The following is an 18211-nucleotide window of genomic DNA, read 5'->3' on the forward strand; positions in this document are numbered from 1 at the left end:
ATTTCAATGACAATATTGACCAGGTCCTGACCTTGACAATTTTCACATCCGGTAAACTATCAAGGAATGCTTTCAGGTCGATGCCATTCAGAACAATCCGATTGTCATAAATGTGCCCATTGGACTTAAAATCGATGACTGCCTTTTTCTAATCAGAAGAAAAAAGTTTCAGACATGTCATTTAGGATGCATAGGGACACTAGCAAGAAAATAAATGACTACAGTTCTTTGCAATTCCCCATAGCACTGTTTTTCTACCTACCTTCAGATGAGGAAACATATTAGCATGATCACCAATAAAGAAAGTATGTGGCATATAAGCCAGTTTTTCAGAATACTGTTCAGCAACTTCAGCTGGTGAAGTTTCCTGATCAGTGATGATATAATCCATGAAAAGCGCCCCACTAGTGCCAGGGTATCCGAGCCACATTGCCTAAGGGGGAAAAAATAGACTAAGAACCTTCTTCCAAAGGGTCCAAAATTAAGTAAGAAAACAAACAAACAGGGAGGATTGACTCAGCCAAAAGCAATCAAATAGTATTTTAGACTAACATAAGTGCTAAAATGTTTTTCCAATTTACAAGACAAAAGAACTATTTATACCCAACTATGAAATGCATGTCTCTGTATCCATGTACTGTGGGCATTCTGTTCTACACTCAAAATTCGCTGTCCCTGTGCCTTTCAAGAACTATACTTTTTTCCCTTAAGTCAGGTATGTCTGCTCTACTGTTTCCAATGTCAGGTAGCCAGAGGGGGAAAAAGCACATTACTGTCTTTTTAGTCCAATAAACATTGTGAGCAATTATTAATTCCTTTACCTGAATAGGAGCTGGCCGGAGAGCAAAGAGTTCATTTCGAGCACCCTTGGTATAACCATTCATATTTACAAGGATGTGTATACCATCCTGATGGATGCGATCAGCTGCTTTTCCATTGCATGGAATCTATGGAATAAAAAAAAAAGAACTCATTAGGTATAATCTCAGACTAATTCAATTAGTTTTATTGGCATTAAACAGAATTCAGATTCCTAGATGCAAAAGTAAGAACACATATTAATGCAGGTAAAAATATGGTTAAGTGCCATTAAAATGGGCCCAAAGCATTATAGAAACAGAATATATTTAACTCTTGCACAATACAGGTTTGAACAGTGCAGTTTTTTTTTCAATAAATATACTGTAAAAATTGTTGGAGATCTGTGCAGTTTGAAAATACTCAGATGAATTACATAGCCTAGAACTATTGAAAAAAAACACACAAAAAAGTTATACTGTGAATGCATAAAACACATACAGATACTAACTTCTATTTCATCATTTACTACCATAAAAATGTATAAAAATCTATTATAAAAGTTAAAATTGATCAAAATTTTATTACTTACAGACCATATATGACTATTTGCAGTTGATAAAAATGTAAATAAACAAAGATGTGGTATTACATCATAACTGCATAAAATTAACTGTGGTACATACTGTACTACTATAATAATTTCCTAACCCCCTCCTGTTGCTACTGCAGTGAGCTCAACTGCTTTATCTGCTTAAAACGCCATGTGATGCTGCTAATCTCTGTGCGAGCAGTTCATCTCTCCAGTAAATAGTGTATGGACTGTGATCTCTCACGGTTCTCCCATACTTTTCATGGTGTTTAGTGAAACGCCATAAACTTTGAATAACACATGGGACCCACAGAAAGTGCCACTACTGATACTGAAAGTGCTCCAAGAAGCAAAGAAAAGTCATGACACTACAAGGAAAAGTTGAATTGCTTGGTATATCCCACCATATTTGAGGTCTACTGCAGTAGGTTCAAGATAAATGAATCCAGTGTAAGTACCATTATAAAAAAAAGAAAAGGAAATTCATGAAGCATCTCTGAAGCTATACCAGCAGACTCAAAAAAAACCTTGCACTTTTGTGAAGTATCTTTCTATCTTGTACTGAAAATGCAACTTTGATGTGGGTGCCAAACTGCTGTAAGAAAGGCATACTTATAGACTTATATGACTCGAGAAAAAGCAGTCACTGTATGACAACCTCAAGCAAAAGGAAGGTGAAGGGTCTAAAGCTGAAGAAAGTAATGCTAACAAAGGATGGTTTGATAATTTTAGAAAGAGGTTTGGCTTAAAAATATCAAAACAGCCCGGCCGGTGTGGCTCAGTGATTGAGCGTCAACCTATGAACCAGGGGTCACAGTTCAATTTCCAGTCAGGGCACATGCCTGGGTTGAGGGCTCGATCCCCAGTGTGGGGTGTGCAAGAGGCAGCTGATCAATGGTTCTTTCTCATTATTGATGTTTCTATCTCTCTTTCCCTCTCCTTTCCTCTCTGAAATCAATAAAAATATTTTTAAAATTGTCGAAACAATGGAAGAAATAGCTTCTGTCAACCAAGAGGCAGCAGGTAAGTTCCCAGATGCCATTAAGATCATTGAGGAAAAAAGATCGTTGCCTGAACAGATTTATAATGCAGGTGAAGGTACCCTATTTCGGGGGGAGGGAGGGTGCCACAAAAGACATTTATTAGTAAGGAAGAGAAGCGAGCACCAGAATTTAAAAAGCAGGAAGGGATAGGCTAACTCTGTTTTGTGCAAATGCAGTTTTGTGTATGGTCAGGAATGCCCTTATCTACAAAGCTGCTACCCTCCCAGCCATCCCCACCTCTTTACCCCCAGCCCTGAAGGGAAAAGATAAACACCAGCTATCAGTCTTTTGCTTTTACAAGAAGACCTGAACTATGAGAATCCTAAGTACCTTGCCAGTATGGGACTCCCTTTTAGGTTCTTTTGATATGGACAATGCCCCTGACCACCCAGAACCCCATAAATTCAACACCAAAGGCATCAAAATGGACTACTTGCCCCCAAACACAATGTCTCTAAGTCAGCTTCTAAATAAGGGAGTCATAAAGACCTTTAAGGCTCATTAAACATGGTACTCTATGGAAAAATTTGTCAACTCTATGGAAGAGACCCCCAATTGAGAGAGCATTGTGAATGTCTGGAAGGATTACATCAGGGGTCCTCAAACTTTTTAAACAGGGGGCCAGTTCACTGTCCCTCAGACTGTTGGAGGGCCGGACTATAGTTTAAAAAAAAAAAAAACTATGAACAAATTCCTATGCACACTGCACATATCTTATTTTGAAGTAAAAAAGCAAAACGGGAACAAATACAATATTTGTATTTGCATGTGGCCCGCGGGCCGTAGTTTGAGGACCCCTGGATTACACCACTGAAGATGCCATTGTCACAGAAAAAGCCATAAAAGCCATCAAGCCTGAAACAATAAATTCCTGCTGGAGAAAACTGTGTCCAGATGTTGTGCATGATTTCACAGGATTCATGACAGAGCCAATCAAGGCAATCATGAAAGACTGTGAATATGGCAAAAAAATGGGGGTGGGGGGCTGAAAGATTTCAAGATATGGATATTAGAGAAATTAAACAGCTAATAGGCACCAAACCAGAAGAATTAACAAAAGATGACCTGATAGAGATGAGTGCTTCCAAACCAGTGCCAGAAAACAAACTGACATCAGGCAATCTAGGTTCTAATTATTCAAGACTGCTTTTGACTTCTTTTACAACATGATGCCTTTTATGATACGGGCACTAAAACTAAAGCAAACAGTGGAAGGGTTGGGTACCCTGTAAAACATTTTTAGCGAAATGAAAAAGCAAAACTGCAGACAGAAATTACAAATGTATTTCTGAAAAATTACAAGTATGCCTGCCTCTCCTACCACCCCTTCTACCTCTACCACTGGAGACAGCGAAACCAACCCATCCCGTTCCTCCTCCACCAGTGCCTACTCAATGTGAATATGAGGATGAAGGCCTTTATGGTTCCACTTCTACTTAATGAATAGTAAATTATCTTGCTGTACAGTTAATAATGACAAGAATTGCATAAGATACTTTTGTGTCATTATTGCCTACATATTCATCAACATAGAATATGGTGTGCAAGATTTGTATGGAAGTGGATAGTTTATCCATAAATAGGCATAAGGTGAGTGATATTTAGTATTAAATTGAAAATGGATTTGTTTACTTACTGCTTTATAACTTTGCTTTCAAAGAATTACATTACCATATGCCTATCAGCCTATAATTAAGGTAAGTGGTTTTTTAAATAATGTAACAATGTTTCCAATACTGATTTGAATATGACTGTAATACTGCATGCCACAAAAATTTTATAACTATTCATTTATGAGTATATAGGCTAAGCTACCATGAAGCAATCGTATTGATTACACTAGGCCAGTGGTCGGCAAACTGCGGCTCGCGAGCCACATGCGGCTCTTTGGCCCCTTGAGTGTGGCTCTTCCACAAAATACCACATGCGGGCGCACATGTACAGTGTGATTGAAACTTCGTGGCCCATGCGCAGAAGTCGGTATTTTGTGGAAGAGCCACACTCAAGGGGCAAAAGAGCCACATGTGGCTCGCGAGCCGCAGTTTGCCAACCACTGGTATAGGTATACATAAGGGTGAATGGTGGGTGAAAACTATTGGCAAACCAAGTTGTGAAGGCCACACTGAAGAGTTTAGACTTCAGTCAATAAGCAGTGAGTCTCTTTAGACCTCAAAGGTGGAGGGCAGTATGATTCTCAGTCACATAGTCCAACTCTTCATCAAGATATACTTTAAAAACAACAGCTATCTTGCAAAAGATGTTGGTAAATATTAAGTATTAAATGACAAGTCTCACAACCCTCCTGCTAAGACTTCAAAGACTCATATTCAAATGACTACATATACTATATATTGGGTATCACTATTAGTCACCAAAGTGGTCAATAAAGTCTATAAAAAATAACTCTTGTCTATACCCTTAGTAAATTAATTCCCCCACAGGCTTCAATCTTTTTTTGTTGTTGTTAATCCTCACCTGAGGATGAGGATATTTTTTCCATTGATTTTAGAGAGGAGAAGGGCGGGGGAAGTGGAACAGAGAAAAAGAGAAGAAACAACAATGTGAGAGTTGCTTCCCATATGATTCCGACCTTGGGGGGCCCAGAAGTCTAACCTGCAACCCAGGTACTTGCCCTTGTCTGGGAATTGAATCTGTGATCCTTTGGTGTGAGGACTGACGCTCTAACCACTAAACACACTGGCCAAGGCCAAAGGAACCATTTTTAAAATGATCTATTTATTCTTCTAACAAGTCACCATTTTGTTCAATTCATTCAATTAATATTAAGTATCTACTGTCACAAGTGCTGACTGAATCCCCAGAAAAGTTTTATGTCCAAGCACAAACATGCTACATTTCCAGTTCATTTGCAGCCTCAGCAAAATCCATGCTGATTATAAGGAAATAAGATTAAGGAAATAAGATCAAAGCAATTGCCCATAGGTAGTACCTGAGGTTAAATACTTGTCATGAAAAATACAAGCTATATGAGAATAGTTTTATTCACTATTTGCTCAAGACAAAAAGAAGTGTAAGCATTTCACCTACCTGAGAAAGGTCAATGAAGTGATTGGCTTCTGCCATCACCTTCACTCGGAAGTTTGTGCCATCATCAGGGCTCAGGGCATAACAGAATACCTGAAAAGACAGCACCACAGCATATTTAATAACTTTGTCTCTAATCTTTCCAAAAAAACACTGGGATTAACATCTAATGGTAACAATAAAGCCACCACTGTGGGGTTTGTTTCGTTTATTTTACCAACAAACTAGAGGCCCAGTGCACGGATTCAGCACTGGTGGGGGTATGGCATGCGGGGATCGGCCCACTGTGGGAGCGCCACTCAGTTCATCTCAGTCATCTGAGCGGCTGTGGACTCACCCTCTAAGTGGCTGCTCCCACTGTGGAAGCGCCGCTCATCCTGGTCAGCCGAGCAGCTGCTCCTGCTGTGGAAGCACACTGACCACTAGGGGTAGCTCCTGCATTGAGCACCTGCCCCCTGGTGGTCAGTGCATGTCATAGCGACTGGTTGACCAGTCGTTCTGGTCGCTCTGCCGTTTGGGCGCTGGACTTATATATATATACTAGAGGCCCGGTGCACAAAAATTTGTGCACTGGGGGGGGGGGATCCCTCAGCCCGGCCTGTCGCAGTCTGGGACCCCTCGGGAGATAACGACCTGCTGGCTTAGGCCTGCTCCCGGGTGGCAGAGGGCAGGCCCAATCCCTAGGTGCAGCCCCTGGTTGGGCTCAGAGCAGGGCCGATTGGGGAGTTGGGGCACCACCCCCTGTCATGCACAGAGCAGGGCTGATTGGGAGGTTGCGATGCCACCCTCAGTCATGCTCAGGGTAGGGCCGATTGGGGGGTTGGGGCACCGCCCCCTGTCACACTCAAGGCAGAGTCGATGGGGAGGTTGCGGCGCCACCCCCTGTCACGCACAGAGCAGGGCCAATCAGGGGGTTGGGGCGCTGCCCCCTGTCACGCACAGAGAAGGGCCGATCAGGGGGTTGGGGAGCTCCCCCCTGTCATGCACAGAGCAGGGCCCATCACGGGGTTGAGGAGCTCCCCCCTGTCACTCACAGAGTAGGGCCGATAGGGGAGTTGGGGCACCACCCCCTGTCACGCACAGAGCAGGGCGGATCAAGGGGTTGGGGCGCCGCCCTCTATCACCCACAGAGCAGGGCCAATCAGTGGGTTGGGGCGCCGCCACTGTCACACTCAGGGCAGGGCCGATGGGGAGGTTATGGCTCTACCCCATCACACACAGAGCAGGGCCCGTGGGGTGAGGGGGTTGGGGCGCCGCACCCTGTCACACACAGAGCAGGGTCCGTGGGGTAAGGGGATTGGGCGCCGCACCCTGTCACACACAGAGCTGCAGGGTGATCAGGGGTTTGGGGAGCTCCCCCCTATCAGGCACAGAGCAGGGCCGATTAGGGGGTTGGGGCACCTTCACCTGTCATGAACAGAGCAGGGCTGATAGGGAGGTTGTGGCCCTGCCCTCTGTCACACACAGAGCCGCAGGGCGATCAGGGGGTTTGGGCGCTGCCCTGTCACACTGATCCCGGTGCCAGGAGGCCTCAGCTCCGCTGATCCCAGTGCTGGGAGGCATATTACCCTTTTACTTTATAGAATAGAGGCCTGGTGCATGGGTGGGGCTGGCTGATTTGCCCTGAAGGGTGTCCTGGATCAGGGTGGGGGTCCCCACTGGGGTGCCTGGCCAGCCTGGATGAGGGGATGATGGCTGTTTGCAGCTGGTCACACACCCTTCAGGGTGGGGGTCCCCACTGGGGTGCCTGGCCAGTCTGGGTGAGGGGCTGAGGGCTGTTTTCAGGCTGGGACTGAAGCTCCCAACTGCTCCTTTTTTCTTTTTTCTTTTTTTATTCTGAGCCAGCTTTAGCTCTGAGGCTCCAGCTCTTAGGCCTCCGCTCCTGAAAGCAGGTATCTGGTTTGTTTAGGTTCTACAATCGAAACTCTGTATCAACTCCAGGTCTGAGATCCCAGCTAGCTGAAAGCTGGTTTCTGGGGTTTTGTTTAGCATCTGTATTTGTTATAGAGGCCTGCAGCGGCGGCAGGCGGGGAACGTTGGAGTCCTCCGTCACTGAAGCAAGCAAGCCTCATGTTAGTTTCAAGCTGCCTTGCTGCCGGCCGCCATCTTGTCTGGCAGTTAATTTGCATATCTCCCTGATTAGCCAATGGGAAGGGTAGCGGTCGTACTCCAATTACCATGTTTCTCTTTTATTAGATAGGATATATAGATAGTGACTCTAGGGAAACACTAATCTTACCTCAAATTTATCAGGATTGTGCATGCCTGGAATCGACTGCATAAGGTGAGAAGTAGGATGATTCCCAAAGTCAGAACTCACATATCCTACACGCAGTCGACCATCACTGAGCTTCAAATCCTTTGGATGTTCATATGGTGGTTTATGAAGGACATTAATCTACCAATAGAATCCAATACTTGTTAGAAATTTTCATCTAGAAAAAATGACTTAAAAACACACCACCAAATCTGCACCTCACTCCTGTTAGGAATGGTTTACACACAGTACTTCATTTAATTCATATAGCCAGTTCAATGCAATCTTAGTAGTTTATATAATATGCTTCATACTTTCACCTGTTCCCTCAGAAACAGCCTGAGCAAATCTAAAATTTGTAGGAAGGAGGCAGTATAGACAGAGCATGACAAACCCTGCATTTTAGAAAATTGTGTAGGGAAGCATTTTAAAAAAACAAGTAGAATTATATTTTGCAGTCCAATATATTCTGCCAAGCAAATTCTCACCTTTGATCAAGTATGTAGTGTTCTAATTCTCAAAAGTGAGTATAAAATATCAACATTTGATTAAACATTATGGCTTTTCCTTTTATTACTGAAATATTTGGGTGACATTTAATAAATTTATATAGGTTTCAGGTGTACAATTCTATAATACATCAAGTTTATATTGTATTGTGTATTCACCACCCAAAGTAAAGTCTCCTTCTGTCACCCATCCCCCGCATCTCCACCCCCTCTGACACCTGTCAGTCTGTTCTCTGTATCTATGAGCCTGTTTCTATTTTGCTTGTTTATTTTGTTCATTGGATGGACTTCGAGAATATCATGCTAAGTGAAATAAACCAGTCAGAAAATGACAAATACGATGTGATTTCACTTATATGTGGAATCTAATGAACATTACGGTTTTCAAATTAAAGGAAAACACCAACAATTTATTGTAAGTATTTCATTTAAGAATTCCACCTTGTGGGATGGGCTGGGTTCTAACTGAAACAGGACACAATAGAAGGGGCTTCTGAGGTGGCTGACAAAGTTTCATTTCTCAACTTGGGTAGTGTTCACCTTACAGTAACTCACCAAGCAACACGTGTGATTGATGTAGTTTCTGTATGTATTTTACAACAAAAAAATTAAAACAAAAGAGGCGCACCTTATCCAAGCAGAGGTTCCCATGCCTCTCAGCAATGGCCTTCCTAAAGCCATGAGAAAGAGGATATAGCATACTATGATGAGGATGTACAGAAGGCAACCTATTCTTCTCTAACTGGTCAGCCACAATGCTGACCAACTTCTTCATTCGTTCATCATAATCTGTCCAATCACAGACAATCTAGAGGAGGCAAAAAAAATAAGTTATACAGAAAACCCTTTTCCAAGATTTAACATTTTATATGTCTTTGGCCTAATGTCAAATAACCATTTAAAAAAACACTGTCTCCAGGCAGGCTTTGATTAATATGGTACATAACAATACAAAAGTGATTACAACATGGAAAGCCAATTATTGGCTTGTTATTCTTTACCTGCAGGCAATGAGCCAAGTTGCAATAAGCATCAGGAAAATCAGGTTTAAGTTTCAGAGCAGTGCGGTAAGAAGCTATAGCTTCTGGAATATTTCCCGAATCCTGGAAATAAATAGTGAAATGGCTAAATTTTGTCCTAAAATCAAACATTACATGCTAAGATGTACATATTACGATAAACAGGAGTACCTTGTGAATGGAAGCCAGATTGCTGTGGGCATCTGCAAATGCAGGGTTAATCTGAATGGCACGGGTGTAACACTGCAAGGCTCCCTGGACATCCTGCATCTCCTTTAGGGTGTTTCCCATGTTAGAGTAGGCATCAGCAAAGGTAGGACTGATTCTAAAGAAGAGAACACAGGTTTTATCAGGTACAAACACCTTTAACCCCCTGTAATGTGAATTTAATCTGTTATCATTGTAGCACATGCCAAATGCCAAATATTTAAGTTTAAAAGAAAGAAAAACAAAGGCTGTGAGCATCTTACCGAATAGCCTCCTTATAATGCATCAGAGCTTCCTGCAGTTTTCCCTGCTGCTGCAGTACACTTGCTAAATTTGAATGGGCAGCAGCAAACTCTGGGAAGACCTATAAAGAATCAAGAAAATTGAGTTTCAAAAACCTGCTAAAACAACAGTGATGACTTACCACAGGAACTTTGTTCAAGTCTATATCCCTGCACTTCTCTCCAGTTTCTCCAAGCCTAGTCATACTCCAAAGCCAAGGAGCTCAAATTCTACCTCTTCCTTTATTTTATACCTCTCCTTGTTTCAAAACATAATGAGATAGACCTTTCTTCATCTTAGTTTATGATGATCACTCCAGCATCTCTCTCCTCTAAAATCTCTCAGCTCCAAACTCTTACCACACTTACTAACCACCATTACAGCCATCAGGCACTGATATTATATACTTAAGTGGTAACATCCCTTGTAACGTAGCTTACTCTTCTATTTTTCTATGCAGATCTCATCTACCCATAAAAGAAACTCAATGTAGGGAATTTTTAAATGTCACACAGGACCTCACTCATACCTTAGATTTTCAATTACCGGTTCAATGAATGATTCAACCACTATTTTACAAAAGAGGTAGTTAACATGGCAAACTTAACAGCCCTCCTTCTACTATCACACTGACAAAATACCCAGCCACACCATCCTCAACATACTTCTAATGCTTTACGATACAAGCGAACTGCCTCTTCGATATTTCCCTGTTCTCGTTTGATATTGGCTAAGTTATTCAGTGAGTCTGCATGGGTGGGACATAGCCGGAGAGCTGTATTATAACAATCTTCTGCTTCAGCAACCTAGAAAACAAAGCAAACTATTCAAAACCCATACAGACAAATCATAGAACTACCAATGATATTATTCTAATAATTGCTTGGTTAAGCCTAATGGCTGGTAAGATTCCAGAAAATATTTTTGTTCTTCTTCCTCTCAACCAAAACTCTGAAGGAAAACAATTTATCACCACAATACTTAATACAATATGTACAAAAAAGACTTTTTTAATCATCCCACATAACAAAGAAATAGACTGAATAAAAATCCTTACACTGCCCTTCTCTTTGAGAGCATTGGCTAGGTTGCAGTAAGCATCAGGGAAATGTGGTTGCAGTTCAATAGCTCGCCTGTAGGTGTCTATTGCCAGATCTATTAGGCCTTGCTCATAGTATACACAAGCCAGGTTGCCGTGCACCACTGCATGATTTGGACTCAAGCTTAGAGCACGAAGGTAAGCTGCCACAGCTCTGTAAATAAAAACACACACACACAAAATGCGACTAACTTTTAATGGATGCTTTGTTACAATTAATTCATGCTATCTATACATAAGTATATCAATTAATTGTAATTAGTTACAATTAATTCATGCTATACTATAGTTAACCTCAAATCAAAATTGCACCTTTATAAAATATATTTCTACACGGAAAAGTTTTCTATTCCCACCTAAGAAATAGACTTTCCTTTGACAACAACCAAAAAAGTCAGGATTTACTTAGCTTTCTGAATCAGATCAATGGACTAAGTTAGTCTAAAAGATAACCATTTCAATATTTTTACAATAAAATTTCAACTGAACTCCAAAGTGAGGATAAAGGCTCTGTGGAAAGCCAACAATGAAGTCAGGCAACAATACCTATAAATGAAAGGTAACCAGCAGACCTGATCAGGGAAAAGCAGCATACTAGAAAAGGAAAATGTATTTCAATAGACCCCTGTCATAATTTCAGTCTAAGCTCTCAAGAAAATTATCAAATAGAACATACTCTCACCTGTCAAAAATCCGTGCCTCTTTCAAGACATTTCCTAAATTGATATAAGCATCCAGAAAATTGGGATCGAGGGTGACAGCCTGAAAGTTACAAGACAGTAGTTACTTAGCGCAAGTTAGGATTTCAGATTCACTTCCCAATTAAGAATTTTTATTGAGAACATTTGAGAGCTCTAATTATATTTTCTATTGCATTAAATCTTATTTATTTTTAAAACCCAATTATTTTAGTGCCTACTCATTATTCCCTATTCACAAATCTCAATGTTATCAAATAACTTCTCATGTACTATAAAAAAATGTATATCCTGAAGGGAAGTTTTTTCAATTGGGACTACTCCAATTTCATTTTTCTGAATACTTCTAATGGTTGGCCCTATTTTATTAATGATTAATCAGCCTAAATCTTATATAATGACAGGAAGAAGCAGCGAACTCTAACTGAAAAAGAATATATGTATCTCAGTAACTGCAATTATATACTCAATAAGACCTTAGGCAAGCTATGTAATTAGAGTTGTATACTCAATAAGATACATTACTTAAAGAAGAAACTAACCATTAAATGGTCTCATCCAGATAGTTCTGAAGTTATCTTAAAATAGGCCAGATATATCTAGAGCAGTGATTCGCAACCTGGGCAGTATAATAAGAATTCACCTAAAAGGTGCCTGGTTCATCACAGGCCTGTTAAATCAGACCCTCTGAAGACAGGGCCAGGACATCCATATAAAAGATATGTCCTGGCATCCATATATTTTATATGGATGTCCTGGTGTGCAACCAAGGTAGGCAATCACTGAGCAAGAGAGGTGTAATAACTGCAAACCTTAACTGAAACAGTGAAAAGTAAAGGTAGTAAGTAACTGTGAATACATTAAAGATTCATAAAGAACACTTCCTTTTCACTTAGATGCCAACTATATAGTAAAGTGATGCACTTAACTTAGATTGTCTCTAGTGATAGATGTCCACCCCCAGAACTCTTAACTTTTTACTATGAAAAATTTCAAACATATACAAAAGCAGAGGAATATAACAAACTTCCAGGTCTCCATTATCCAGCTTCAACAATTAATCATGTCCAATCTTCTTTTTAAATTGATTTTAGAGGGGGGGGGGAGAGAGAAACATCGATTTGCTGTTCCACCTATTTATGCATTCATTGGTTGCTTCTTGTATGTACCCTGACTGGGGATCAAACCCACAACCTTGGTGTATCAGGATGATGCTCTAACAACGGAGCTATCTAGCCATGGCTAATCATGTTCAATCTTATTTAGTCTAAATTCCAACCTACCTCCCACTCTTCCCAGATCACTTTGAAGGTAACCCCAGACATATCAGTCCATCTGAAAATATTCCAAAATGTACCTTAGGGACTAAATGGAATACTTTTTCCTCCCAACATAACTGTAATACCAATATCTCACCTACAAAACTGACAGTAATTCCTTAATATCAAGTATCGATTCATTGGCACAATTCCTTATCAGTTTTGATTCAGGATCCAAATAAAACCCATCTAATTTGTCAACATGACTTTGTCAGGTTCTTTTAATCTTTAAAATTAAAGGTTTAATTTAACTATCCATTTTTACTCCTGTAATTGGTTCAAGAAATCAGATCACTGTCCTATACAGTTCTCATGGACTGGATTTTGCTGATTGCATCCCTACAATGTCCTTTAACATGTTTCTCTGTCCCATGTATTTCCTATAAATTGGTAGTTAAAACTACAAGCTTAATCAGATTTGGGTTCTTTCCTCGTTTTGCAAGGCTACTTCCCTAGTGCAATTATTTACTTCCATCACAAGGTACACAATCTCTGACTGTTTGTCTCTTTTATGCCATTGATATACTCCTAAATCTATTAATGGTGATACTCTGATTCTATCATTCCTTCTAAACTAATTAGCTGGAATATTTCTATAAAGAGAAACTTTCCCATATCAACTACTGGGTTACCCTGAGGTCCAGTTCACACAATGGAGGAAGGACATGTTTTATTCTTCCCTTTTCAACCAGTTTTCGAAATAAGTTGCTCCTTATCTTCCAAAGGTGATCAATGAATTTCTTTTGAGAATTATGAATTCATGGATTTAAACATATCTGACAAGTTTTAATATATTTGTTATTTTTCCTACTGATACTCAAGTCCCATCTTTAGCCAGTAGAAGCCTCTTCCAGTTGCCTCCTGAGTCTTTTTAGACACAAAGTAACATATCAAAGCTTCCTTGCTTTCTGGTATGACAAGGCACTCCAGATTAATTTGTACATTTCTTACCCTGGATCTGGAATCTGCCTTTTCACCAAGAAGCCCTGCTTCTTTACAGTAAAGCTGCTTGGATTTTTTTAAGGATTTTTTTTATTACTAAAAATATATTTTCAATGCAAAACTGGAAACTACCACATCACATACCACCCAGCAAATGCTATAATACTGTCAGGGAACAAAGATACTATGTGATTGGTTAAGTAAAAGCATATTATGTAGTTCTATTAAAAGCACCTTGCACACATGAGCACTTCATAAATACCAATTATTAATTTAATGACTAACCTTTTCAAAGTGATGAATTGCAAGCCAAATTTCCCCTTGTGCATTGAAAACACAGCCAAGATTACTCCAAGCTACTGCAAAGTTCGGTTGCGTCTCAATTGCTTTCAAATAACATGCCTTAGGAGGGGTTAATGAAAGAAGATGGGAGGGGAAGGAGGTAAAGGAAAAGGGGAAAATTTGTACAGGGAAAAAAAAGATTGGGGGGGGAGGGAAGAAGGTGATATCATTATTCCTTCTCTGACCAGCCAAAAGTGACCCTGCAGCATAGGCTCGCTTGCGCCAAAACTAATGCGCTGCCACAGCTGGCTGCTCCTGCGCCTGCGCCACCAGAACCCAAGTGCAAACCACCATGTTCAGTTCTGCCAACCAATGACCAGCCCTTACACTGGGACTTATCTGGGAAGTCAGCTGCCTTAAGAATCTATGCTAGACTTCTCTTATCTGAGCACCTAAGGACTTTTCAAGTGATATCTAGAGGGCACATTTAATTAAGGCCAAGCCCCCTGACCCCACCTGTTTCCCAAAGTGTGTTCTCTGAGGTGTTAATAGGTTTCAATGGAAAAAAGTATTTCATGATCCAATCAATTAGAAAGACAGGTTTCTTTACTACAGGACTTCCCTAAGCCTTTAATAGTATACACAGGGTTTCCTGATCTCAGCTGATCCTAGATCTTTTCTTTCATTCGGCATTTTATTTTATTAGTATACTATAAAACACATTTTGGGAAATGCTGCTCTAAACAATAACATCAAAACTATGCTATGGGGAGAAAAATGTTTTTCTGCCAAGTTAGATATAAACCCAGGGTATAAGTTACATCCTTGCAATGTCCCTATCTCCCAAGAGGGACTGAAGCTGAAACCTCATATGACAGGATTGCACCTAGGTTGAGGTCCCTGTAATGCGAGCGCAAACGTCGCTTGCGCAACCTAACAGCATCGCACTGCGCAATCGCTGCGAACTGCTGCGCTACATAGAACACCCCTAGACGCAGCAAACGGCCAACCAGATCCATTAATCTACTAGACAGGCCCATAGAGAATATTTGTTTAATGAGATTAGTTGGGACTTGAAGTATGTTAAAACCCAATTTTATCCAAAAAGGCTACAGAATAGGACTGAGGGAGCCAGTCAATCAGATTACTCATCTAGTCAACCGTTCACAGGGGCTCATTTGCACGCATTGCGCATTAACGCTGCGCAGCCTTTGCGCTACTGCAGGGTCACAGCGCATCATCAGAAGAGCAGAATGCTGCAATCCAAACAAAGAAGAAAAAAGGAAAAAAATGAACAACAAGAAGAGTTAGAAGCTTTTACTAGTAAATTATCTAATAATTTTTAATATCAATTAACTTTTACTTATCTTTGACAGAATTGTGGCTATAATTTAAAACATTCTCTTACATAACTTGCTTGTAAATAAAATTATTTTAAGCTGTTTCTGAAGCCACAAGACAGAAGATTCAGGCATGGAGGCAAATTGTTTTGCTGTGGCAGTTACAAACCCGTTACCATATTTCTCATCATGTGACTTTTCGGTGCGTTCCTTGCTGGAAGAGGAGGAGGTGTGTGTCTGCCCTAGATCCAGGCCTCGAGCTCCCTTCAGCGAGGCACCTTACGCATGGAATAGGAGGTTTCACCCACCTGAAACCTTCTAAATACAATATCAATGGTGAAAAACCAAAAACAAGAGAGAAAATAAAAACAAGATCATTAGTAAAAGTTCAACAAAGCAATTGAAATTCTTTGGATGTCTATTACATATGGGAATGAGGACAGTCTCAAGTCTGTAACATGGGAAACATGCAGAAGGGAGAGGGTTAATTAGGGCTACTGCATACAGCAGGGATTTTTACTGGAAGAAAGGCTCTTCATTTTCTACAAAGACAACTTCAATTTGCTTCCATCTACTAGGAATATGCTGGCTTGAATTTTCAAATGCACTGATTACAAAAGAAATACATTGCATTTCACTCAAGAGTATTTTCTTGTTCACTAGTTCTCACAAAAACAGAATAACATTTTTCAAACTAGGTGTCTCCAGAGCTCTGAAATAAAGAAGTCAGCAACCTAAGGCAGGCGCAATGTCTCAGCCTAAACCGATCTCTAAAGCTGCAGTGAAGTGCAATTCATGTTAGCTGTCCGCTTGGTGGGGTGACAATTAATAGGAGCTTATCAAATATTTGTTCTATAAATTACCAATTGGATTTATCAGCTAAGATTAAAATCAATTACAATTCATTAGCTGGAAACCAACATAAGGTTAATCCAAAGTGTCAGCAGAATTTATGAACTATGCACTTAAAACTAGTGCCTTTGAACATGAGATGATACTAAAAAGCCTTCTCCCTCCCTGGATAAAGCAGGCAAACAGACAGCTACGCTGCGCATACACTCCACGCATTAGCATGCGCGTGGGGCTCAGAGCAACAGGTGGGAGTTTCAGAAGCATTCTGGTTTCTCCCCACTCCTCACCCCTGCAGCGCGGTTGCGTAAGGTGGCTTGTAACAAGACAATTTCATTTATAAATTTAATTTAAAATTATACCAAATGCTTTAATAACCCAACCTGGTGTTCAAATTCATTATTTGGTAACACAGAATGCTAAAAGCCACCTTTCCACTTCGGCAAGTTTTCTTTCGATCAGTCCATTTCCCAAACAAACCAGCTTTGTCCTGACTTTTTTTTTTTAAGGAGGTGGGGTAGGGAGGAATAAAAGAAGGAAGTAAAGAAGGAAAAAAAAGTAGACAACTAGGATTGGAAAAGAGGGAAAAGGAACTTGAAGGAAGGAGTGGGGACAAGAAGGGGCAGGATGTTCCAATTATTAATTTGCAATCATTTTAACAGCCTTTCTTCCACTGTAAAAAGGGTGAGGAAGATGAAGGGAGGAAGGTTAAATAAGAATTTAAATGCCAGTATTACAGGGTAACATTTGGATGAAGTTCTTCTCCACTTACAAGCCACAAAGGACTTAGAAGAGCAGCATTTTCAATGGCACCTGCATCATAAGGAGTCTTGAGCCAAATCACAGGCGCTCTGCTTGTCACCAGCAGGCAAGCCTCAGATTTGAAGGAATGTTATTTATTCCCACAAAAGATCATGTCGGAGCCCATTGTTATAAAGATGATCTAGCTCAGCAGAAAGGCTCCAAGATGTTCAGGTTCTTGCTTTACCCCCAGATTTAGAACAGATATGCCAAAGCCTGGCCCTGCTCTAGTCTGAGGCGATTCATGCCGTCAGTTTTCCTCAGTTTCTTAGGACTGTTTTGTGAAGACAGCTCAATGAAGAGTTGAAGACTTGGCAAAAAGTACAAGTTTTCATAACACTGATGTTTAAATGTGCTCTATCAAACACCTACCTTGGCTTCTTCCAAGCGACCCAGGGCTTTGAGCAGGTTCCCCAGGTCACTGCGAACACAGTACAAATCCTAGAAACCCAGAGATAGTCATTAATTATACTCTTTCTCAACTAAAAAATATCTTGAAATAACTTTTATGCATCTAGCTTCCAATTTATTGTCAACTAAAGCTGACAAATGTAAGTACAGAACCACAATCCCTCATCCTCAATTTCAAATTCCAAAAAGTTCCAAAACTCATTTGATGATTAAGCCTGACCAAAACTGGCACAATTTACAGAATTTATTGATCCCACTTAAGTGTGAATACTCATATCTTTTGCTGCAGAAATATGTGTTTTACTAGAAGGTGCTATTCCAGACCCACCTAGGAGTTTCATGTATGATATTATCTTTCTGCCCTGACTGGTTTGGCTCAGTGGATAGAGCGTCGGCCTTCGGACTCAAGGGTCCCTCCCAGGTTCGATTCTGGTCAAGGGCATGTACCTTGGTTGCGGGCACATCCCCAGTAGGAAGTGTGCAGGAGGCAGCTGATCAATGTTTCTCTCTCATAGATGTTTCTAACTCTCTGTCCCTCTCCCTTCTTCTCTGTAAAAAAAAAATCAATAAAATATATTTAAAAAAAATAAAATCCTAAAAATTCTGAATTTTGAAATGCATTTGATCCCAACAGTTTCAGATAAAAGACTATGGGCCTTACTACAGCTTCTCCTCTCCCCAAATATCAATCATGTTAAAAAGAAAATCAGTCTGGTCC

General features: G+C 40.5%; 1 protein-coding gene across 3 annotated transcripts in view; it reads right to left on the bottom strand.

Annotated features, from left to right (window-relative positions):
* OGT (O-linked N-acetylglucosamine (GlcNAc) transferase) overlaps positions 1–18211 on the bottom strand; it is a 50406-nt gene that overhangs the window by 21330 nt on the left and 10865 nt on the right. For all 3 annotated transcript variants that reach the window (XM_059679423.1, XM_059679422.1, XM_059679424.1), the window contains exons 4-17: positions 17455–17523; positions 14096–14212; positions 11534–11613; positions 10810–11005; positions 10418–10558; positions 9734–9834; positions 9435–9588; positions 9246–9347; positions 8873–9052; positions 7718–7876; positions 5482–5571; positions 822–947; positions 263–433; positions 32–148 (exon numbers count right to left, since the gene is read on the bottom strand). In XM_059679423.1, the coding sequence (XP_059535406.1) occupies positions 32–148; positions 263–433; positions 822–947; positions 5482–5571; positions 7718–7876; positions 8873–9052; positions 9246–9347; positions 9435–9588; positions 9734–9834; positions 10418–10558; positions 10810–11005; positions 11534–11613; positions 14096–14212; positions 17455–17523 (1803 nt within the window). The remainder of the gene's footprint in view (positions 1–31; positions 149–262; positions 434–821; positions 948–5481; positions 5572–7717; positions 7877–8872; positions 9053–9245; positions 9348–9434; positions 9589–9733; positions 9835–10417; positions 10559–10809; positions 11006–11533; positions 11614–14095; positions 14213–17454; positions 17524–18211) is intronic.

This window comes from Myotis daubentonii, chromosome X (genome assembly GCF_963259705.1).
Source record: "Myotis daubentonii chromosome X, mMyoDau2.1, whole genome shotgun sequence".
NCBI lineage: Eukaryota > Metazoa > Chordata > Mammalia > Chiroptera > Vespertilionidae > Myotis > Myotis daubentonii.